The sequence below is a fragment of the Schistocerca serialis genome, chromosome 4 (genome assembly GCF_023864345.2).
Source record: "Schistocerca serialis cubense isolate TAMUIC-IGC-003099 chromosome 4, iqSchSeri2.2, whole genome shotgun sequence".
NCBI lineage: Eukaryota > Metazoa > Arthropoda > Insecta > Orthoptera > Acrididae > Schistocerca > Schistocerca serialis.
This window is the reverse complement of record NC_064641.1, coordinates 583,988,235-584,012,887: the sequence shown is the minus strand read 5'-3', so window position 1 is coordinate 584,012,887 and position 24,653 is coordinate 583,988,235. Positions and strand designations below refer to the sequence as shown.

The following is a 24,653-nucleotide window of genomic DNA, read 5'->3' as shown; positions in this document are numbered from 1 at the left end:
AGCTTTGCCTCTTGTACCTATATGAGGGATTGGATTAAAGATTTACGTCAGGGCCTATACTAGCAATCACGTCGATACGCTCTGATTGTGCACATGAAAACCTGCGCCAGGTCAAGATCTCTAACATCTATTTCGCGCCTTTCTGGAACAACTAGCATGCCATTCGGCTATCCACGCACGACTTTTGGGGTACCTAAAGTTCTCAAATTTCTCTGCTCCCGTTCCTTTCCAACGGTACTATTCCCGTAATAGGGAAACCGAAGTGTATAATACTTCGGTATGTATGAGGGAACACTGACTGTGAAGTTGGATCGGGCCAGGGCTATTCCTCGCTAGCTAACAGAGATGCTTCTACTCGCAGCAGGTGGGAAATCAAATCCTTGGCCCAGACTTTCACATGTCGCTTCTGAAGCACATTGAAGAATGTTAACTAATTCTGGTGCAATATCGTCACTGCACTGTACGAGCGTCGTCCACGTGACAGAACCACTATTGATGTGGTATCTAGGCCAGCTGGTAAACAATTCTTATTGTTTTCTTGGAGTAGAACGTCAGAGAGCCCACGGAGTGATGCAAGATGGCCGGCGACAGTCTCATGGAACACTATATCTTAGGCGAGTAACAGCATTATTCTTGCAGAGCTCGAAACAGATAATGCTCTATAGCATGCCCTGAATAATTATTTCCTAGACTGGGCGAAAAGTGACGAGATATTTTATCGGATTCTTTGTGACAGAAGTTATATCGACGTAGGGACACAAGGCCATGCGTTTTGGCGCTGTGGCAAGACATTGGAGTAGTAGAGAGGATGGTAGTTCAACAACTATCTAGTGATCAAGATTTAGATTTTCTATGGTTTCATTAAAATCACTTGGATTCTATAGCGGGATGATTCATATGAAAGAGCATGGCCGATTTCCTACCCGGTATTTCCACTAAAACAAGCTGTCGCCCGTTTCTGATGACCACATTGTTGACGAGGTGTTGAACCTTGATTTTCCTTCTTTTCTTCAGGAGATGATATCAGATGCTGACTTACTGCAGCCTATGCGGATATTTGGTGTAAAATAAACAAAAAATGCAATTTTTTGTTCTTCAGTACTCCAGAAAATTGCCTGCAGAATGTATCTTTCACTCCGCAGTCGAGTATGCATTAATTTTGAACTTCCTGAAGAATTAAAATGGTGTGCTGCAACAGGATTCGAAAGTAGAAAAGAGATGAAATTTCCCGGCTGACTGAAACTGTTCACTGGATCGGGACTCGAACATGCGACCTGTGCCTTCCTTTGGCAAGTGTTCTACCGACCGAGTTATCCAAGCATGACTCGCAACCCGCCCGCACAGCTTCACTTCTAGCAGTCTTTCTGCCGCAGATAGAAAATTCTTTCTAGGAAAGTCATATTGGCAGAACTGTTTGGTGTAGTTGGGTAGGTAAGAGCAGTGCCCGTGGAAGGCAATGATCCAGGTCCGAGTGTGGCTTGGAACACAGCTTTAGTCTGTCAATATGTGGGCAAGTGTACGTCAACTAAGGACGATTATTTTAAACTCAGCTGAAAAAAACACATAGAGGTACCGCAAGAAAATGTAGTGTTTTAGGATGCATCTCATGGGTAGGAAACACTTGCTGAGTGTAATGATGATATTTCAGAGACTGTTCAGATTGAAAGCCTCAGACAGAATCATTTGTGATTTGCAATCGCGTCCTTTGTCAGCTTAATAGTAAAAGAAGTCGTTCTATACGGCCTTACATTAAAATTACAATTCCAGGAAAAACAGTAAACAGTGAAATTTTAATATGTTTTCGTATACAGCATAGTAGGAAACACACACGATGAAATTTGTAGGTGACTTGGGAAATATTTGAGGTGCGGAATTTAGTAAATAGAGCTGGCGACAACAGTAGCTCTAAGCTGCCTGAGCACGTAGTCAATTGGGCTTATATGACAGATACAGGAAAGTCATCTAGGATACTTCAGTTCTTTTTCAGATATTAGTCGCAGTGTTTAAAGAAACTGGTAACATGACAGTTTCTCAGTAATCGTAGACCAGATGTTCGCAGTGGGCAAGAGATATGGGAGGAGTGCTGGACAAGCCAACAATCGAACACCCTTAGTATCGAATTAGGTCTTCTTGAAAGATAGCGTAACACAGACCTCGAAGATAGGACACAGCGAATGGTCTTACACATCAAAAGTGTTACCCCTGCCATCCAGATTACCGGTCATGCAAAACAGAGGTAATCGGGATGTGTACCCAATGGCGTCCCATACTTTCGAGCTCGGTGCTGGCCTCGTTTGATGTGACAAATGCAACCTGTCAATGTAGCTTAAGAGCCTCCACAAACGGGAAAGTACACCATGATGCTGCATGCAGAAGTGCGACTCGTCTGAATAGACGACATGGTGCCCCTCCTGTGTAGAGCGCTGTCGTTGGGCCCACTACTGTCGGTTCGTCTCTCTGCTGCCGTGCTGGTATTCCGTGGAACTCCTGACTTGTCTTGCTGCAAACGGCAGCATTTCCTGATTCCAGGAATTTTACGTGTCTGTACGATTCTGTCGGTTTAGCGAACAATATATGTTGTAAGTAGGCTGTTTAGGTTTATATGTTGGTAACGCCACGTAACGCTCGAAAATCACTGACTGTGCTGGGTGCAATCTGTGGCTGGTTGGTATTGTTGGAATATTCACTATTGTAGTGTTGGGCAGTTGGCTGTTCACAGCGCGTAGCGTTGCGCAGTTGGAGGTGAGCCGCGCCAGCAGTGGTGGATGTGGGGAGAGAGATGGCAGAGTTTTGAGAGCGGACGATCTGGACGTTTGTCCGTCAGAAAAAAGGGGATTTGTAAGACTGGATGTCATGAACACACACACACACACACACACACACACATATATATATATATATATATATATATATATATATATATATATATATATATATTAACGTAAATAGATTGTTTGTTCTCCATCAAAATCTTTCATTTGCTAACTATGCCTATCAGTAGTTGGTGCCTTCAGTAGTTTGAATCGTTCATTTAGCTGGCAGTATTGGCGCTCGCTGTATTGCAGTAGTTCGAGTAACGAAGATTTTTGTGAGGTAAGTGATAAGCCGGCCGGGGTGGCCGAGCGGTTCTAGGCGCTACAGTCTGGAACCGTGCGACCGTGACGGTCGCAGGTTCGAACCCTGCCTCGGGCATGGATGTGTGTGACGTCCTTAGGTTAGTTAGGTTTAAGTAGTTCTAAGTTCTAGGGGACTGATGACCTAAGCAGTTAAGTCCCATAGTGCTGAGAGCCATTTGAACCATTTTTTTAGGTAAGTGATTCATTAAAAGTATAGGTTATTGTTAGTTAGGGCCATTCTTTTGTAGGGATTATTGAAAGTCAGATTGTGTTGCACTAAAAATATTGTGTGTCAGTTTAGTGTTGATCAGAATAAGTAAAGAGAGAAATGTCTGAGAACGTTCAGTTTTGCTCAGCTGTTTGAAAATCAAATAACGTAGACGGTTACCAGCACATTCATAATTTTTCAAAGGGGATGTTTCAATCTGTCCTCCAGGGCGCTGTTCACGTGGTACCATTGAGATCCGTGGCACTGAGAAGGCTGGTCTGAATCCATCGATCCATATTCGCATGGAAATCATGGGGTCACCGAGCAACGCGAGCAGGAATATCGCGGAACGATAAACTGCATTCATGACAGGCCACAATGCAGTCGCTCTTGAATCAACCGACATTCAAAATGAGAAACTCGGTATATAATCTTTCCTTAAGCACAAAGTATACGACGTACGAGGGGCTTCCAAAAAGTGATGCAACACATTTCTTTTCTGAAAGCAGGCTGGTTTTATTCGGGAGCCCAATGCACCGTATTATTCCCTACTCTTTTGGCTACTAAATCCTATTTTTCAACCTAATCTCCGTTCAACACGACGGCTTTACGCTACCTTATTGGAGGGCCGGTATGCCCGTGTGGTACCATTCTACAGGTCGATTTTGAAACCAACGTCTTGCTGCACCGGTAACCTCCTCATATCCACATCCTGCTTCGCGCGGAGTACATCCTTTACGGTCCTTCGTTGCTCTTTGTCGTCATCTGTTACGCGCCAGGGAATCCAGTGGGCACACACCACTTGAGAACCTTCACTGGTGGATGAGTGTGCCAGCATTACCAACAGAGACGTTCAACTAAGCAGCGATGTGTTTGGTTGTGATCTGCCGATAACCCCGAATCTGAGTCCGCACGTTCCAGTATTGCAGGAGTCACAGCTGTGTGCGGCCGGCCGGTACGCGGGAGATAGGTCAGGTTTGCGCGACCTTCTTGCCATGACGACAGACGCCTTGCCCATGACAGAATCTAACCCAGGAACTCACGATGCTCTTGCTCACTGCCAGGTCTTCGGAGACATTCTTAGAGCGCCTATGAATATCTGCGATGCACTGGTTTTCCGCCAAAATGCACTGACGTGACAGCACTCTGCTAGCTGAAGGCTACGTATAGCGTCGCCACCTGTTGGAACTTCATCAAACTACAGGGGCTGTAGCAGGGATATTCCACGATGTCCTACAACAAATTCCGTTTTTTTTTTTTTGTTTTTTTTTTTTTAACCGAAATTGGCCGAGAAAAATGTGTTGCATTACTAATTGAACGCTCCTCGTACTTTATGTACGAGGCGTCTTTTCTTAGTAAGTTCCGTTTTACTGTAGATACTAGTAGTTCGTGCGCATACCGCAACGTGCGCGTGCGACGTGTACCGGCATGCCTCGGGAGCAACTGTGCTCAGTTTCAGCTCTGTAGCTAACCTGTACGTTTCTGTTCTATGCTTTCAAAATGTTTAAGACTACCAACTCCCCCGCTGCGTGTGAGGTTCGCCCAGTGATACGGTTTTTGACAGCAAGGAACCTGTCTGCTGCAGAAATTGATCGACAGATTTTCAGAGTTTACAGTGATACTGTTATGAGTGAAAGGAAAGTGCGTAAGTGGGTACGATAATTCAAAGATGGCCGTGACAACGTCCATGACGAGGACCAATCCGGTCGCCCTTCTTTGATTACAGATTATTTGGTGGCTTCAGTTGAAGCGAGGATTCATGAGAACAGGCCCTTTCCAATAACAGGTCTCTCAAACGAATTTCCTGACGTGTCGTGATCAGTGCTTCACAACATTGTTTCTGAACACATAAAGTTTAGCAAACTGTGCTCTCATTGGGTACCGAAACTCCTGACAGAGGACCACAAAAACCAAAGATTTGAGCGTGTGATGGAGTTCTCGACTCGTTATCACGAAGAAGGTGACGGCTTCTTGAGTCGAATCGTAACTGGAGGCGAAACATGGGTTTCGCATATCACGCCAGAATCGAAGCAACAGAGCATGGAATAGAGACACAGACATTCGCCTACAAAGGTGAAGGCCAAATAGACTGCCCCAGCGCAAAATCATGGCGTCGGTGTTTTGGGATAAGCATGGTGTTTTGTTGGTCTACTTCATGCAACGAGGAATCACTATCAATGCAGAAGCATACCGCCAATTGCAGAGCGATTCAAACAAAAGACGCGGCATGCTGATAAAGGAATTGTCTTTCTCTATGACAATGCAAGATCTCACGCTGCTGGTCAGGCCTGCGATTTATTGGCCAGTTTTGGCTGGGAAGTTTTAGACCACCCACCCTACAGTCCTTACCTTGCGTCGAGCGATTACCATCCGTTCCTCCATCTAAAACTACTCCTCAGTGGCAACCATTACAATGATGACGACGACGTGAAAACGGCAGTGAACTCTTGGTTATCGGAGCAGTTTTTATGGAGAGGGTATTTTAAAATTGGTTGAGATGTATGATACGTGTTTGAACAAACTAGGCAACTATGTTGAAAAATAGAGTGAAGCATGAACTTTCTGAAAATAAATTTACTTTTTTGAAATAACCTTTCGTTGTGTACTTACGTTCAAACGGACCTTACTTAAAAAAACGCCTCGTAGCTGGATGAAATTCTAACCATTTGCGTAACCGAATGCCAGTTTAATTTTTGTCGCAAGCCAATTTCATGGTGCTGCAATTTTAATGGCGAGCAGTGCATTTGAGGAATGCTTCGTTGTTATTCACTTCATTCGGGTCACTTATGGAACTGCTGCTTAAGCTATTTTTATTTATTTATCGTATGGCAACAACAGCAAACATTGATGGGTACACAAACTTTAATTTTACATATATATCTAGTTAAGTATTTACACATAGTTTAGTTTTACTTTTTGGCGCAAATTTTATACACATTTTTAAATTGTGAAAATTTTCTAACTTAGCGTTACTGACTTCTTTAACTGATATAATTGCAAGTTTAAAAAAGATAGATACATTTAATCATAGTTCAATATCTAATGATTGAAGCCAACTAACAGCAGATGGAGCAGCATTAATAAAGTCGCTATATGGTCCAGGATACTTCCTCTGAGAATAGTCTCCAACAATATGTTGAACAGTTTGTTCTTGGGCCCCACAATCACAGCCTGGAGAATCTCGGAGTCCCCACTCGTGCATCATAGCGTTGCACCTGGCGTGACCAGTTCTTATTCTGTTCAGCTTTGTCCACTCACTTCTCTGCAGATGAAATCCTGGTAGGCTTGCAGTTGGGTCTTGGACACCTTGATGTGCAATTCTGCAGCATTCCACTTCTTGCGCCACTCTTATTTAATGTCGAACTTATTATCGTTCCTTTCATTATGCCACAGTGGATTGCGAGATTTTAAGCGGTTTGGGGGAGGGTTGTTTACGACTGTACAAACTGGGAGGTCTTGTGGGTAGTCGGGTTGATGTAGTTTCCTCCATTCTAGATTGACTGCTTTCTGGCGTCGTAATTCAGGTGGTGGGATGTTGCTGATAGTGTGCAGCCAGGGGATCGGGGTGGATTTTAATGTGCCCGTAATAATCCTCATTGACTCGTTCAGGTGTACATCCTGCTTCCTCGTGTGGGCACCATGTTGCCACAATGGAGCACAGTATTCGGCAACTGGGTACAAAATGTTCAAATGTGTGTGAAATCTTATGGGACTTAATTGCTAAGGTCACGAGTCCCTAAGCTTACACACTACTTAACCTAAATTATCTTAACGACAAACACATACAGCCATGCCTGAGGGAGGACTCGAACCTCCGCCGGGACCAGCCGCAATGTCCATGACTGCAGCGCCCGAGACCGCTCGGCTAATCCCGCGCGGCTGCAGCTGGGTACACCCGCATGAGTACTGTAGTATGTAGAGTCGATGCGTCGGCACCTCACGTTGTACCAGCTAGTTTCTTTACGATGTTGTTTCGGTTCTTTAGTTTATGGCTTGTTTTTTTTCCTAGTGTTTTTATACTTCAGAGGCAACGGCCTTTCCGCAGTGGCTCCACCGGTTCCCGTGAGATCACCGACGTTAAGCGCTGTCGGGCGTGGTCGGCGCTTGGATGGTTCACCATCCAGGGTGCCATGCGCTGTTGTCATTTTTCGGGGCGCACTCAGCCTCGTGATGCCAATTGAGGAGCTACTCGACCGAATAGTAGCGGCTTCGGTCTAGAATAACATCATAACGACCAGGAGAGCGGTGTGCTGACCCCACGCCCCTCCTATCCACATCCTCCTCTGAGGATGACACGGCGGTCGGATGGTCCCGATGGGCCACTTGAGGCCTGTAGACGGAGTGGTTTTTTTTATACTTCAGAGACCGATCTAGTGTGACACCAAGGTATGTAGTCTGGAAATTATATCTAACCTTTTGTTGGTAGAAGCTCAGATTCAACTGCTGGTTCGTAATTCTGTTGTTTAGATGGAATGCGCAGACTTCTGTCTTTGCTGCATTTGGCTAGAGTCCCCATGCTTTGTAGTATGTGTTGAGAGTTTCTAAGTCTCTAGAGAACATAGCTTCTTCTTCCTCAACTGTGCTGGTTTGTACAGCTATGGCAAGGCCATTGGCACAGCAAAACTTTTCGCTAGCATGTCACTGGTGTACAGATTGAAAAGTAGGGGTGCTAGGACGGACGCTTGGGGGATCCCATTTTTCGAGGTAAATGACTGTGTAAGTTACCATTGTGAACCTGAATAACTCTTCCATTCTCTGAATGAACAACACTATGTACACATTACTTTAGGGAAGAATTCACGATGGTAGCATCGGCTATTCAGTACTCACCAGTGTGGCTATGAGAAATGGGGTCCTCGGCGAAGATGAGAAAGTTGCAGAAGATGACGAAGTAAGTGACGAAGAGGCGCGGGTAGGGGTGCTGGAAGTAGTAGCGCAGGTCGCGCTTGTCTATGGGGTCGACGCCGGCGGCGAGCAGCGCCGCCGCGACGCCCGGGTTGGAGTTGTTGACGCCGGACGCCGCGCTGGCAGCGCCCGCAGCGGCCGTCATCAGCATGACAGAGCGCCGCCGCTGCAGCGCCGCCCCCTCCTCCCAGCTGCTCGCCTTGCGCGGCGGCGCCTGCGGAACACGGCGGCGTCAGGCGGGTAGCAGGCCGGGCGCTACGTCCATCACGGCACTCAACAAAACAGCTGCACGTGAGAAAACACGGGCTACACTCCTACCTTCTAGTCGTGACTGTCCTTCTTACTGCAATATATTTCTGTTTATAGGTTCTACCACAGCTACACTCCGACCCCGAAATACACCACTGAGCCAAAACCATTATAACAAATGATTTAATTGCATGTAAGTCTACCTTTTGAACAAAACAGAAAGCAGTTTTGCATGGTACGACAAGTTCTTAGTAGTTTTCTGGAGATATGCAGCACCAGCTGTCTAGTCAGAGCTCGAGGCATCCCGTAACTTACGGGAATTTGTAGGAGAAAACTGATCCCCGATAGAATCCCAGATGTGTTGCATAGGGTTCACATCAGGCAAACTTTGCTGACGAAGACTTCACTGTGAGTCCGCTATCATGTTAGGAGGGTGAGTCAAATGAAAACCTTAAATTTGTAATAACAAATCGAAATTTCGCGCTTTTATCCTGTAAGTTGGCAAGCGTGCTACAAACAGCGTGCAGAATGGCGTGTAGGGGGCAGCATAGTGAAGATGCACACATACCGTCGCAGTTACAGCCTAATGATGGCCGCCCCACTTGCAACTTGCACCAGGGAAGAACAGTGTTCTGTTATTCGTTTTTTGCCTAGTGAAGGTGTGAAACCTACTGAAATTTATCGACGAATGAAGGTTCAGTACGGTGATGCATGTTTGTCACAGCAGAAAGTCTACGAATGGAGTAGGAAGTTCGCAAATAGTGTGACTTCAGTGGAAGATGCTCCTCGTGCAGGTCAGGCACAACCAGTTGTGACTCCACAGAACATTGCGGCAGTTGAAGCCATAGTGAAGGAAAACCGCCGAGTGACACTGAATGACATTGCAGCATGGGTCAGCACACCACATTGTGCACGATGTGCTCCAGTTTCACAAAGTGTCTGCAAGATGGGTGCCACGGCACCTGACTCCTGAAATGAGAGAACGACGTGTTGATGCTTGTGAAGAACTTCTTCGGTCCTTTGAATGAGAAGGTGATGGCTTCCTTGCAAGAATCGCTACTGGGAACGAAACCAGGGTTCACTTCCACCAACCGGAAACGAAGAGAGCGAGCAAGGAATGGCGCCATTCATAATCACCAAAACCAAAGAAGTTTCGAACAGAACCATCAACACGGAAGGTTATGCTGACTCTCTTTTGGGACGAAAAAGGCGTCATTTTGGAGCATTACATGCCTAGAGGGACCACTGTCACCAGTCACCAGTACACAGATCTCCTAAAAAGTCATCTGCGGCCTGCAATCAAATCAAAGCGACATGGATTGTTGTAAGCAGGTGTCCTTTTGGAACATGACAATGCAAGGCCCCACACTACCCGTACAAAAGTTGCAACAATCACAGACCTGCATTTTGAGTATCTTCCTCATCCACCATACTCACCAGACCTTGCCCCAAGTGATTTGCATATGTTTGGACCACTCAAAGACGCAAAGGGAGGAAAGAAATTCCGTTCTGATGAAGAGGTACACCACACGGTGCATGAGTGGTTTCGCAGACTACCAAAATAATTTTTTTCTAAAGGAATTTATGCACTTTGTAAGCGCTGGAGGACTTGCGTTGAGCGTGAGGGAGATTATGTTGAAAAGTATACAGCTTTGTACCACTTCTGCACGATAAATAATATTTAAAAAATATTTAAGGTTTTCATTTGACTCACCTTCGTACTAAATTGACTGTAGCACGATTCGAACAGGTACCTTTCTGGAACATGCTATGGACGTAGGGTAAGACAGCTAGTATGAAGGGATGCCGATAGTCTGCAATACTTGGAATATTCACGTAGTCCGCAGCTGTCATGGTGCCTTCATTACTGTGACAGGCCCCTTGGAAGCCCAGATGAATAACTCTCGTAGCGTAACAATGCTCCCACCCAGACTGCGTTCGTAACGCGATGAATGTTTCGAGCAGCCGTTCCCTTCCATGACGATGTATACAGATTTCACCATAGACCTTATAAAACAAGAAACTTTATGCATCCATTTATCAATTGCCTGTACTTCCCAAAGGAACATTCACGTAGCACAATGCAGGCACCTTCTTAGGTGACTCAAGAGTCTAATACGAGAGTCCACTTGGCGCCCACAGGTGGGGTATGTGTATACCATACCAAAAGAGTGGTTCGTTGGAGGCACTTGTCTACGCGCTCATTTTGCAGTTAAATTGTTGAGAGTTATACCATAGTGGAACTTGCTCCCATCCTTAATCATTTTCCTCCATCTGCTGCGGTCTTTGACAAGCTTCTCCCATATGTCACTGTCAATATAAAATGCGTTTATACACTCCTGGAAATTGAAATAAGAACACCGTGAATTCATTGTCCCAGGAAGGGGAAACTTTATTGACACATTCCTGGGGTCAGATACATCACATGATCACAATGACAGAACCACAGGCACATAGACACAGGCAACAGAGCATGCACAATGTCGGCACTAGTACAGTGTATATCCACCTTTCGCAGCAATGCAGGCTGCTATTCTCCCATGGAGACGATCGTAGAGATGCTGGATGTAGTCCTGTGGAACGGCTTGCCATGCCATTTCCACCTGGCGCCTCAGTTGGACCAGCGTTCGTGCTGGACGTGCAGACCGCGTGAGACGCCGCTTCATCCAGTCCCAAACATGCTCAATGGGGGACAGATCCGGAGATCTTGCTGGTCAGGGTAGTTGACTTACACCTTCTAGAGCACGTTGGGTGGCACGGGATGCATGCGGACGTGCATTGTCCTGTTGGAACAGCAAGTTCCCTTGCCGGTCTAGGAATGGTAGAACGATGGGTTCGATGACGGTTTGGATGTACCGTGCACTATTCAGTGTCCCCTCGACGATCACCAGTGGTGTACGGCCAGTGTAGGAGATCGCTCCCCACACCATGATGCCGGGTGTTGGCCCTGTGTGCCTCGGTCGTATGCAGTCCTGATTGTGGCGCTCACCTGCACGGCGCCAAACACGCATACGACCATCATTGGCACCAAGCCAGAAGCGACTCTCATCGCTGAAGACGACACGTCTCCATTCGTCCCTCCAATCACGCCTTTCGCGACACCACTAGAGGCGGGCTGCACGATGTTGGGGCGTGAGCGGAAGACGGCCTAACGGTGTGCGGGACCGTAGCCCAGCTTCATGGAGACGGTTGCGAATGGTCCTCGCCGATACCCCAGGAGCAACAGTGTCCCTAATTTGCTGGGAAGTGGCGGTGCGGTCCCCTACGGCACTGCGTAGGATCCTACGGTCTTGGCGTGCATCCGTGCGTCGCTGCGGTCCAGTCCCAGGTCGACGGGCACGTGCACCTTCCGCCGACCACTGGCGACAACATCGATGTACTGTGGAGACCTCACGCCCCACGTGTTGAGCAATTCGGCGGTACGTCCACCCGGCCTCCCGCATGCCCACTATACGCCCTCGCTCAAAGTCCGTCAACTGCACATACGGTTCACGTCCACGCTGTCGCGGCATGCTACCAGTGTTAAAGACTGCGATGGAGCTCCGTATGCCACGGTAAACTGGCTGACACTTACGGTGGCGGTGCACAAATGCTGCGCAGCTAGCGCCATTCGACGGCCAACACCGCGGTTCCTGGTGTGTCCGCTGTGCCGTGCGTGTGATCATTGCTTGTACAGCCCTCTCGCAGTGTCCGGAGCAAGTATGGTGGGTCTGACACACCGGTGTCAATGTGTTCTTTTTTCTATTTCCAGGAGTGTATAACGTTTGAGGCAATCTTTAAAGCGCAAAGCAAGGGGTCTCTTGGCATGTGATATCTCACTAAGCAGTGTGCGTCGGGGAAGATGGGAGTGGTCCATACGATGTAGCTGTCATAGCCATCACAGGCGACGTTCCTTGAGAGTGGCAGAGATGCTTGGTAGATTCGCAGCATTAGGACCGTCACATTTATTCCACGTTATGCCTAGAATGTTTTGTAAGCACCGCAGGTGAGAGGTACTGAGCTTACGTTCTTGTTTGGCGTATGATGTCCGCGTCTCGGCACCATACAAGACGGTGCCCAGTACGCGTGCTTGAAAGACGAGCGTTTTTGCGGTCACCGCACTCTTGTACGGAACTTCCCAAACGCGTTCGTCGTCTAGAGAAAGCTCTTCTGACACAACGGATCAGAGATTGCAGAATTCGTCTACTATATTCAATAAGGAGCCATCTAATCTTATGTCAGGCATATTTGTGTATCCTTGCACCATAATTACAGGCTCCTATACATTCACAGACAGGGGGAAGCCCTTGCACGCAGCAGCAGATTCGGCCACGAGCCTCGGAAAGACGTCTTGAAAATGTGCTATGAATGCCGCAACACAGCGAATAAAAGGTTACTTACAAGGAAGTCCTCACGATAGCGCTTGGATCTGATAAGGAGATGCTGTACAGTTTCTCGTCAGCTCTAGAATGTAGATGTGTGCCCACGGTTGTTTCGATGATTCGATGAAAGCGACTTTGAAAAAAAAAAAAAAAGTAACGAGAAGAATGTATCAAACAAGGTAGGGGCCAGTACACAGCCTTGCGAGCTTCTCTTTGCACAGGAAAAGGGTCTGTTGTGTTGCCTCCAAATATCGCAGCACCACTCGTATCTTCGTGAAAAGCCCTGATCATGTTCAGGAGTCTTGGAGGAGACCTTATCTTCACTAGTGAAGTATACAGTTCCTCCCTGCTGACTGCGTCAAATGCCTTCTGTAAGTTGATAAAAACAATGAACACTGGCTCCTTCTGTTCACAGCATTTTTCCTGCATGTGTCGGAGTGTGAAGATCATATTACTAGCAGATTGCTGGGTTCGAAACTTACATTGAGATTCAGGGGCTGGGCAAATTTCTCCAGCCTGCCCTGCAGAACATGGGCAAGTGCTTTCCCAACAATACTCAGGAGTGAAATTCCAAGGTAGCAGTTGAAATCACTGTGATCGCCTCTACCTTTGTGTAGAGTGACGGTGTTGGCATCATGTATATCCTGAAGCACAGTAACCACAGTCCAACATTTAAATAAAAGGTTGTACAGCGCTGGGAGGAGTTGTATCAGTTTGAAAAGTTATGTTGGGACGTTGCTTTGCTAGGGCATTTCCTGCATTTAAGCCACGCGACAGCTCTCTGAAACTCATCCTTAGTAGGCATGGCATTCAGCTCGTGGCAAGTTGGCGGCAGTTGAGCGGATGAGTAGGGACTGGAATAGTGTTTCCACCCATCGTTTCTATTGTCGATTACAATCTGTGACGACAATTTCAACGATCTTCTGAATGGGACAGGCTTTTTAGGTTGGGCTCAGTGTCTCGTTTGACGCCGGAACACACTCCACCTAATGTTTCTGCCGTCGACACATGTCTGTGTACTTGCACGAAGTTTCTCCCAGTATGTATTAACGCAGTTACCAATTATATTCTGAACAACTGCCTTTGCTTTACTTAGATGCGTGAGGGTGGCATTGCAGTGGTCTAAGTGGCAGTTGATAGTTGCCTGACGCTTAGAAACAAGGAGGGGTTTCAAGACATCAAGATGTTATATCCTACCAGGTGACACGTTTCCATTGATTCACGGTCCAATCCCGATAACACTGTGCCCATTGCAGTCGTAACTGACGGCGATGTTGACTGAACATGGGAATACGTAGGAGCTGTTTGCTGAGAAGTTGTATTTCAAGAATGTGAACTGACTAGCGTGCTCCGAAAACACTTGTCTGCACCAGTATGGTACTCTGTCGTCACACCTGTCACAGGTCGCCGCGTATCCTGCTTTACAGAGCGGGGAAGCTTCCGAGAGGAACAGGAGAAAGAGATTAGAGTTTAACGTCCCGTCGACAGCTAGGTCGTTAGAGACAGAGCAAAAGTTCGGAGTACGGAAGGATGAGGAAGGAAATCGGTCTTGCCCTTTCAAAAGAATCATCCCGGCATTTGCCTTGAGTGATTAAGTAAATCACGGAAAACCTAAATCTGGATGGTCGAACGGGGATTTGAACCCGACGGTTCAAATGCAAATCCAGTGTTCTGACCACAGCGCCACCACGGTCGGTGGCAAGCATTCAACCATCATATTCTGTGACGAGGGGTCCAACACCTTGTCTACCACTGGTTCCACCGTCCTTCAACCGCTCTCCATAGATGCTCACGACGGTAGCACGAAAACAGATGATCAGCTTCGCTGTTTCCGCGATACTCGTTCCCAAGAGTGGGTCAATACTAACCTGCCCTTTCTCAAAGTCGCTTATGTCAATGGATGGCCTATATGATCTCTAGAACGATACTACTTTCGTATCTTCTCCGTATATATACTTCCCTTACAGCGTCACATGCCTGCAACGCCACGAAGCGCTACTCAGTCTCTCGGTGGACAGCGGTCACAGTGCTTTTAGGCACACCTGTGTAGCTGCAACAAACCTAATGCCTTTTTAACAGGATATGTCTTCCTATCTTTCATTATTTTGTGAATTTTCCCATATGGAATTTATAAACAAGCTAATCGTGGCGTGGTGACCGCATTTAGCTAACTGTGCTTTGTTAGGAAATGAGCAGAAAATACTTTCCGGAAAATGAATGAACACTCATACCTAACTGTTCCGAGAAATCGAAAGCGCAATGGAATTGTTGAAAATAGAGCATGGCTCGAGTTAAAGCTGCCCTTTCTATCCGAATCTACTCAACGTTTTACTGAGAGACAGGACAAATGGTTAAGTCGTCCCTGCTGCCTTTGCTGCTCGTAGGCCCGTTACACACTTACGCAGATGGTCCATGCTCTGCGTTCCCCGAGCAGTTGACAGACTCACATTGATGGTTTTCACAGTCGGGTGGGTGCGCGTGCCTGTGTGCAGTCGAGCGACTGCGGCGTTCTGTGCCCTGTACTCTGTGCTCTAGCACATCGTGCTGTTTGACCGCACGTATAGAGACGATCTCGCTGCATTTAAAAGCCATTCAAATCTATCTGATATATAAGAAGAGAAATTCACACTCGAGGGAAGTTTTCGGGTGCATCCTAACGTCACTCTGTATTCCCAGTTGCTTAAAAACATTTTATAATTATTTTCGTATGTCTATTCGTTCTTTTGGAGAGCTTGTCGGTAGAATAGAAGACAGTCTAACACTTGAAAATACTCTGCTGAACAATGCAATCGGTTTGCATGCGACGGCATGAGTACCCAGTATTTTCCAAAACACCGCGCATAAAAATGTGATGTTTCGGTGCTCATAACTCGTGTTATATTGGCGGCACCATTAGTTCGTGGTTGGTTCCTCGTAAAATCCCAAAAAAGGGTTTTTTACTATATTTTCGCCATCACCAGAGGACCAAAAGACGGCTACGTACAGAAAATGGATGAAATTTTTCCGATATATTCCCGAGATCCTGATCTCGAACAATCTCGATAATTTTCTTGCTATTTTTATCGGATTTCAATAGTCAGAGTTTGAAAGTTACCCTACTTCTACAAGTAAAATACGGCGTGAGGCAAAAATGTAGTCTATAAATTGACGAAGGACGGAGAAATATGCTGTAAAGTATCTCTGTTGTCATACGAGAACCACCATCTTGTAGTATTGAAACACATGCAAAACTTTTTCTCATGTAAAATCTGGACCGAGCGAGGTGGCGCAGTGGTTAGCATACTGGACTCCAATTCGGCAGGACGACAGTTCAAACCCGCGCCGGCCATTGTGATTTGGGTTTTCCGTTATTTCTCTAAATAGCTCCAGGCATATGCTGGGATGGTTCCTTTGAAAGGACACGGCCGACCACTTTCAATATCCTTCCCTATCCCGATGGGACCGATGACCTCGCTGTTTGGTCCCCTCCCCCAAATCAGTGCAACGCAAGTGTAAAATCTGGTCTGAGGTATAAAAATAGTTTTGCGTTATTTCAGTTTCATATAAGTAAACTACCTAAATTTTACTGACCAATACATTTTTTTCCCATATGAGTTAAATGTCCTGCTGCAGCAGTGAAAAGAAGGGAACCAATGGAAAAATGCTCCTACCGGAATCTTATGTAAAAGTGCGGTATCAGCTACCTCATTGTACCTTCCTCAACTTCTTTAAAATTTTGCCAAAAACTTTGGAATGCAAACATATTCGCGGTTTGTTATGGTGGAAAATAAAACAGTGATAGTGGCAAAGTAATAAATACTGGAAGATAATAGACCGAGGTTGTGTTATGGAAAGGAGGGAGACAATGGCAGTGTGAGACAAAGAGAGGGACACAGTGGCAGTGGAACATAGTTGACAGTGACAGAACAGTGCTATGAAAAAAGTGAAGGAGACAGTGCCAGGGGTGAGGGTGGGGGGGGGGGGGGGGGAGGAGGGAGGGAGAGAAGGAATAAAGAGAAAATGGAAACGTGTGAGACACAGGGTATACGACAATGACAACAATGAAGAAAGAAATAGTCACAATGAGAAGATACAGAAGCAGCAGGAAGGAAGGAGTGATATATCAGCAGGAAGAGAGAGCAGGAGGAAGGCATTGAGTGTGAGAGGCACTGTAGTAGCAGAACAAAACGAAGGGGACTGTAGCTGTCACAAAGGAGACAATGACAGACACACAGGCAGACACACATGGAGATAATGACAATGAATTCGGCTGAATGAGTGACTGAGAAAGGACAACTGAAAGTGGATGGATATGAGCAACTTACATCGATGAACTAGTGGGTGTTACAGTTAGGGGTGTTTGTGGGATTTTGAGGTGAGTTGCATGTTAAAACAAGCACAAATATGTTCGCATGCCAAAATTTTTGGAAAATTTTTTAAAGGTGCTGAGCAAAGCAGAACGAGGCAGCTGGTACCCCGCTTTTCAGTCAGAGTCTTTTAAATAGACAGAAAAAAATCGCATTTTTTGTGCTCCGATAGTAGCATTTTTCACTAATTACTACGCTAGTGAAATGAAGTTCTTCTGTCTCGTCTGCGCGTGTTACCTGCAGGACTGAGCAAGTACCAATTTGTTTCCCTGTATTTAATTGACACGGACGGTTCGTGGCTGTGTGGACGACTCCACAGCGTCACACCTTCGCCGCATCTGTGACTTTCCTCTTAAGAACACGTAACAGCCTACCGCGAGTGGAACATGGTATGCAGACCACCCGCTTAAATTTGTGTCGGACCTACGGAAATTATGACAGCAGAATTCCTTTGTACCATTTCATACTCGATATTTCTTAATTCACAAGTTGTGCTCCCCGTTTTACGATTCGCCAAATGTGGGGTATGGCAAAAAGATCTGATGGTTTTAATTAGTAATACTTCGCAGTTTACACAGCATTTTAACATGTTTATTAACGCATCATGTTGCGGTACATACGTAATTTCAGACACATAGAAATAAATCTGTTTGACGAAGTCTTAGGACTTGGAAATGAAGTCACAAAAGGGGAGTCCACTTTTGCAGTACACATTTCAAGTACGATGTACAATGCACTCTACGTGATTTGTGTACGCATACCACGATTTACGGTATCAGCTCACTGCCCACAGGAAACAGAAAGTACACTGACATCGGGAAGGACGAGGGGCAAAGCAATGTTACCATTGTGAGAAATTAGTCTATCATAGAATTCATTATGATGTGAGTACTTGCTCCATCTTACTGGAAGCACATTCAGTTGCGAATGAGGCGACTGCGTCCTATTTCGGGTGCCGTTGCCAGCGGCTCAGATATCGGGACTCTAAGGGGCAGTCAAATGAAAAAGAGACGGATGGAAAAAGAGTATGGAAACAGTTTACTACACTGAAGAGTCAAAGAAACTGGTACACCTGCCTAATATCGTGTAGGGTCCCTGCGAGCACGCGGAAGTGCCGCAACACGACGTGGCAAGTCCTCGACTAATCTCTGAAGTAGCGTTGGAGGGCATGGACACCTGCAGAGCTGTCCATAAATCCGTAAGAGTACGAGGGGGTGGAGAACTCTTCAGAACAGCGCGTTGCAAGGCATCCCAGATATGCTCAACAATGTTCATGCCTGGGGAGTTTGGTGGCCAGCGGAAGTGTTTAAACTCAGAAGAGTGTTCCTGGATGCACTCTGTGGCAGTTCTGGACGTGTGGGGTGTCGCATTGTCCTGCTGGAACTGCCCAAGTCCGTTGGACATGAATGGATGCAGGTGATCAGACAGGATGTATACGTGCGGGTCACCTGTCAGTCGTATGTAGATGTATCAGGGGTCCCGTATCACTCCAACTGCACACGCCCTACACCTTTACAGAGACTCCACTCACAATACGTGAGTTATTGTTAATTAAAAACATCAGATTTTTTTGTCCACACTTTGTACAAAGAATGACAGATGATTAACAGCCAACGATGTACTTAGAATACATTGTGTTATAAGGAATAAGGATGTTACTTAATTAAGCATCAACCTGTTACTTGCATCTACCCTAAAACTCATTACCGTTCCGTAGATGACCATTTTCTTACATAAGAGCAAAACTTTCCAGCAGGCGTTGCTTTCGGGTGACATTTAAAGAGTAAGGCTAACTGTGATGCAAGCATATGAAAATGGTTGAAGATCTCTGTCTCAGTCTAACACAGAAATAAGCAAACAGGAGACAGTTATCACACGCTACACAAGTTATTTTACCTGACTATACCAACCTGCGTGAGAACGCGCTCTCCGTCTACGAACGCCGTGCAGAACGAGTTCCTTGAGAGTCCCAGTTTCCATTTGTAGTATTCTAGCTGAAACGTCATGCAGCATTCAGTCGTTTCTGAAACTCATGCACAAGTTGTACAACTATTCTTACCATACATGCGTAACACAAACACCAAATTACAACAGCAACAGTCATGTACTGATAAACAGAGAAAGCAGGACTACCTTTCCGCATGTGTCGCAGAATACGCACACATTTAGGGAGGAACATTATAGGTCATTTCTACTCGGGTTGCTACACTACCAAATGTGTGAGGTACCGTAGTCACTTGTTTCCCAGGTTAATCACACCTACATATTAACATCATGCACATTCGTACAAAAAAGAAATCCCATGCCTCAGAATGCATTCTAAGCACAATATTTATGTATTTATTTATTTACTGAAAGGTACCACCAACAGGCCTTTCCCCTCATTAAAATAATTACAGGGTACGGTATAACAAGAACTAAATAATAGTTTCCCTGCAACCAGCAAAAAAAGAAAGAAAGAGCCGTGCGGCGTTGTTGGCTGGTAGACTCTGGAGCGTTGGTAAAGCACGTGATCGGAACGGGTTTTCTTCCCCCACCCCCCATGGTTCCTTTCCACGTGGTGTTTGAGAGTTGCTGAGTGTAAGTGACTGTAATGAGTATGCGGTTTCCTGGTTGTGCTGCAGTCTGCCCCCTTAGCTGAGTGGTCAGTACGTCTGAGTGCCATGCAGTGGGGCTGGGTGTGATTCCCGGCCGGGTCGGAGATTTTCTCCGCTCGTGGATAGAGTGTCGTGTTTTCGTCATCATCGACACGCAAGCCATCCATTGTGGCGTCAACTGGAAAGCCTTGCAAGTCGGCTGAAGAAAATTTCTTTCACCACCAGGACTCCAACTGCGACCATACAGTCGTTCGTCAGCGACCTCGTCTATAACGGGTGGTAGCCAGTATCAATTTTGATGTACACTCCTGGAAATGGAAAAAAGAACACATTGACACCGGTGTGTCAGACCCACCATACTTGCTCCGGACACTGCGAGAGGGCTGTACAAGCAATGATCACACGCACGGCACAGCGGACACACCAGGAACCGCGGTGTTGGCCGTCGAATGGCGCTAGCTGTGCAGCATTTGTGCACCGCCGCCGTCAGTGTCAGCCAGTTTGCCGTGGCATACGGAGCTCCATCGTAGTCTTTAACACTGGTAGCATGCCGCGACAGCGTGGACGTGAACCGTATGTGCAGTTGACGGACTTTGAACGAGGGCGTATAGTGGGCATGCGGGAGGCCGGGTGGACGTACCGCCGAATTGCTCAACACGTGGGGCGTGAGGTCTCCACAGTACATCGATGTTGTCGCCAGTGGTCGGCGGAAGGTGCACGTGCCCGTCGACCTGGGACCGGACCGCAGCGACGCACGGATGCACGCCAAGACCGTAGGATCCTACGCAGTGCCGTAGGAGACCGCACCGCCACTTCCCAGCAAATTAGGGACACTGTTGCTCCTGGGGTATCGGCGAGGACCATTCGCAACCGTCTCCATGAAGCTGGGCTACGGTCCCGCACACCGTTAGGCCGTCTTCCGCTCACGCCCCAACATCGTGCAGCCCGCCTCCAGTGGTGTCGCGACAGGCGTGAATGGAGGGACGAATGGAGACGTGTCGTCTTCAGCGATGAGAGTCGCTTCTGCCTTGGTGCCAATGATGGTCGTATGCGTGTTTGGCGCCGTGCAGGTGAGCGCCACAATCAGGACTGCATACGACCGAGGCACACAGGGCCAACACCCGGCATCATGGTGTGGGGAGCGATCTCCTACACTGGCCGTACACCACTGGTGATCGTCGAGGGGACACTGAATAGTGCACGGTACATCCAAACCGTCATCGAACCCATCGTTCTACCATTCCTAGACCGGCAAGGGAACTTGCTGTTCCAACAGGACAATGCACGTCCGCATGTATCCCGTGCCACCCAACGTGCTCTAGAAGGTGTAAGTCAACTACCCTGGCCAGCAAGATCTCCGGATCTGTCCCCCATTGAGCATGTTTGGGACTGGATGAAGCGTCGTCTCACGCGGTCTGCACGTCCAGCACGAACGCTGGTCCAACTGAGGCGCCAAGTGGAAATGGCATGGCAAGCCGTTCCACAGGACTACATCCAGCATCTCTACGATCGTCTCCATGGGAGAATAGCAGCCTGCATTGCTGCGAAAGGTGGATATACACTGTACTAGTGCCGACATTGTGCATGCTCTGTTGCCTGTGTCTATGTGCCTGTGGTTCTGTCAGTGTGATCATGTGATGTATCTGACCCCAGGAATGTGTCAATAAAGTTTCCCCTTCCTGGGACAATGAATTCACGGTGTTCTTATTTCAATTTCCAGGAGTGTATAACGGCAACTAAGATATAAGTATGAGCCGAGCCTCGAAATTTTCGAGTCGTGTTGTGGCAGTAACAAAAAGAGTCTCTTCTACCATATATATACCGGGTGATTAGAAAGTCAGTAAAAAATTTGAAAACTTAATAAACCACGGAATAATGTAGATAGAGAGGTAAAAATTGACACATATGCTTGGAATGACATGGAGTTTTATCAGAACCAAAAAAAAGTATTGCTAGACGCGTGAAAGATCTCTATCGCGCGTCGTTTGGTGATGATCGTGTACTCAGCCGCCACTTTCGTCATGCTTGGCCTCCCAGGTCCCCAGACCTCAGTCCGTGCGATTATTGGCTTTGGGGTTACCTGAAGTCGCAAGTGTATCGTGATCGACCGACATCTCTAGGGATGCTGAAAGACAACATCCGATGCCAATGCCTCACCATAACTCCGGGCATGCTTTACAGTGCTGTTCACAACATTATTCCTCGACTACAGCTATTGTTGAGGAATGATGGTGGACATATTGAGCATTTCATGTAAAGAACATCATCTTTGCTTTGCCTTACTTTGTTATGCTAATTATTGCTATTCTGATCAGATGAAGCGCCATCTGTCGGACAGTGTTTGAACGTTTGTATATTTTTTTTTTCTTGTTCTAATAAAACCCCGTGTCATTCCAAACATGTGTGTCAATTTGTACCTCTTTATCTACATTATTCCGTGATTTATTCAGTTTTCAAATTTATACTGACTTTTTGATCATATATATATATATATATATATATATATATATATATATATATATATATACCATTTCATGGAGCTCAGGATGCATATGACTTGAGTTGTTTGTGGATTAAATGCCACATCTTAAAATGGCAATAAATCGCTAAAAACAATAATGTGAATACTGTAATAATTATCAGATCTCGACGCAATAAATTCTTAGATATACAGGTGGTATAGACTACTGGCCAAGTACTCTCACTGCACACGATTTGCGCATGCCACATTAAAGCTTGTTCTTGGCCAGTGCAACAAGGAGGGGTGAGGGGGTGGAGGGGTTGCAAATAATATAGTGATTTCCGTAACACAACCCTGACTCGCTGCCAGGCCACTTACAGTGCTGCAAGTTTATCAGTACTAGACAGTCCATAAATATGCTCTTTAATCAGTTCTTTCCCATATTGTTTTCTTGTTGAGTGACTTAAAGACCTTGACATTTGTTTTAATTTTGTAGTAAACAAAAGTTGGTTTCGTCACATTGCATTCCTAATTACGGCTTCTTGTGTGTATTGCATTCTTTTAATTGCACTGTAATTGTGTTACTCTTATACTGGCTGCTTTTTGCTCACATCCATTATATTTGGTGGGGTAAATGATTCCATATTTACTTTATTTTCATGAAAAAACAACTGGTTTCGTTGCATGGTGCTCAGTAGACTCACATATATTTGCTCTTACTGATGAATCTGTGTGTGAGCTGCTCGATTGAAATGCGTTGTTAAGTATATTTCTCGCACTATATTTTTGTTCTGATTTATTTTTCGTATTTTGTCATATTTAATTGAGAACTCCATGTTAACACCTTTTGACAGAATTGGTATTCAACTATATTATATCTTCTCATGAAATGAGTATGTAATTTTGCTTTAAATGGTGCTGCTTCTTACCACTGATTATGCTTTATAGTCTGAGAAACTAGAGCATTGTTCCTTGCAAATGTTAAAAATGCAACAGTAGTTACCCAAATGTGTTCACACATTATGAACATGTAAAACAAACAATAGATTTTAGGAGTAATCAATGCACTAGAATCATTCTCCCACTACAATAAAAATTTCAGGTTTTTCCTTTAAATGCGAGAAAGTACAGAAAAATGGATGCGGACAAAAATAAAGGAGAATACGAGTAATGTATTTACAACACATTTAAATTGTGCAGTTCACAAACAAATTCGTAAACTGACACAGATATACGTGAGTCTGCAGAAGACCATGCGGTGGAACCAGCTTCTATTTTATATGAAACAAAAACAAACACTGAATCATTTACCCTACCTAATATTACGTATGTGCGTGAAAATCAAGCAGAATTCAAGCAACTTACAGATAGTGCAATACACAAAAAAAGTGGTTATTAGGAACACAATGAGATTCCACCAGCATCTGTGCCATGTCATGTCAGATGATTTTTAGTTCTGACATGCGCTTAAGCGCAATTATTTCAACTTGATAACAGACGTACACTATGTGATCAAAAGTGTCAGGACACTTCGCTGAAAATGGCTTACAAATTCGTGGCGCCCTCCATCGGTAATGGTGGAATTCAATATGCTGTTGGCCCACCCTGAGCCTTGATGACAGTTTCCACTCTAACAGGCATACGTTTAATCAAGTGCTGGAAGGTTTCTTGGGGAATGGAGGTCCATTCTTCACGGACTACTGCACTGCGGAGAGGTATCGATGTCGGTTGGTGAGGCCTGGCGCGAAGTCGGCGTTCCAAAGCACCCCAAAGGAGTTCTATAGGATTCAGGTCAGAACTCGGTTCAGACCAGTCCATGACAGGGATGTTATTGTCTTGTAACCACTTCGCCACAGGCCGTACATTATGAACAGGTGCTCGATCGTGTTGAAAGATGAAATCGCCATCCCCGAATTGCTCTTCAACAGTGAGAAGCAATAAGGTGCTTAAAACATCAATGTAGGCCTGTGCTGTGATAGTGCTAGGGAAAACAACAACGGGTGCAAGCTCCCTCCATGAAAAACACGACTACACCATAACACCACCGCCTCCGAATTTTACTGTTTGCACTACACACGGCTGCAGATGAGGTTCACCGGGCATTCTCCATACCCACACCCTGCCATCGGATCGCCTCATTGTGTACCGTGATTCGTCACTCCATACAACGGTTTTCCACTGTTCAATCGTCCAATGTTTACGCTCCTTACACCAAGCGATGCGTAGTTTGGCATTTACTGGTGTGATGTGTGGCTTATGAGCAGCCGCTCGACCATGAAATGCATGATTTCTCACCTCCCGCCTAACTGTCCTAATACTTGCAGTTGATCCTGTTGCAGTTTGGAATTCCTGTTTATGGTCTGGATAGACGTCTGCCTATTCCACATTTCGACCCTCTTCAACTGTCGAC

The 24,653-nt window shown here is 46.0% G+C and overlaps 1 protein-coding gene across 1 annotated transcript in view; it reads right to left on the bottom strand.

The window, feature by feature from the left end:
* The window catches only part of LOC126474621 (transmembrane protein 117-like), a 321,902-nt gene that overhangs the window by 214,463 nt on the left and 82,786 nt on the right, over positions 1–24,653 (bottom strand). Inside the window, exons 4-5 of the mRNA XM_050102099.1 lie at positions 19,096–19,179; positions 8,155–8,443 (exon numbers count right to left, since the gene is read on the bottom strand). Of these exons, the coding sequence (XP_049958056.1) occupies positions 8,155–8,443; positions 19,096–19,179 (373 nt within the window). The remainder of the gene's footprint in view (positions 1–8,154; positions 8,444–19,095; positions 19,180–24,653) is intronic.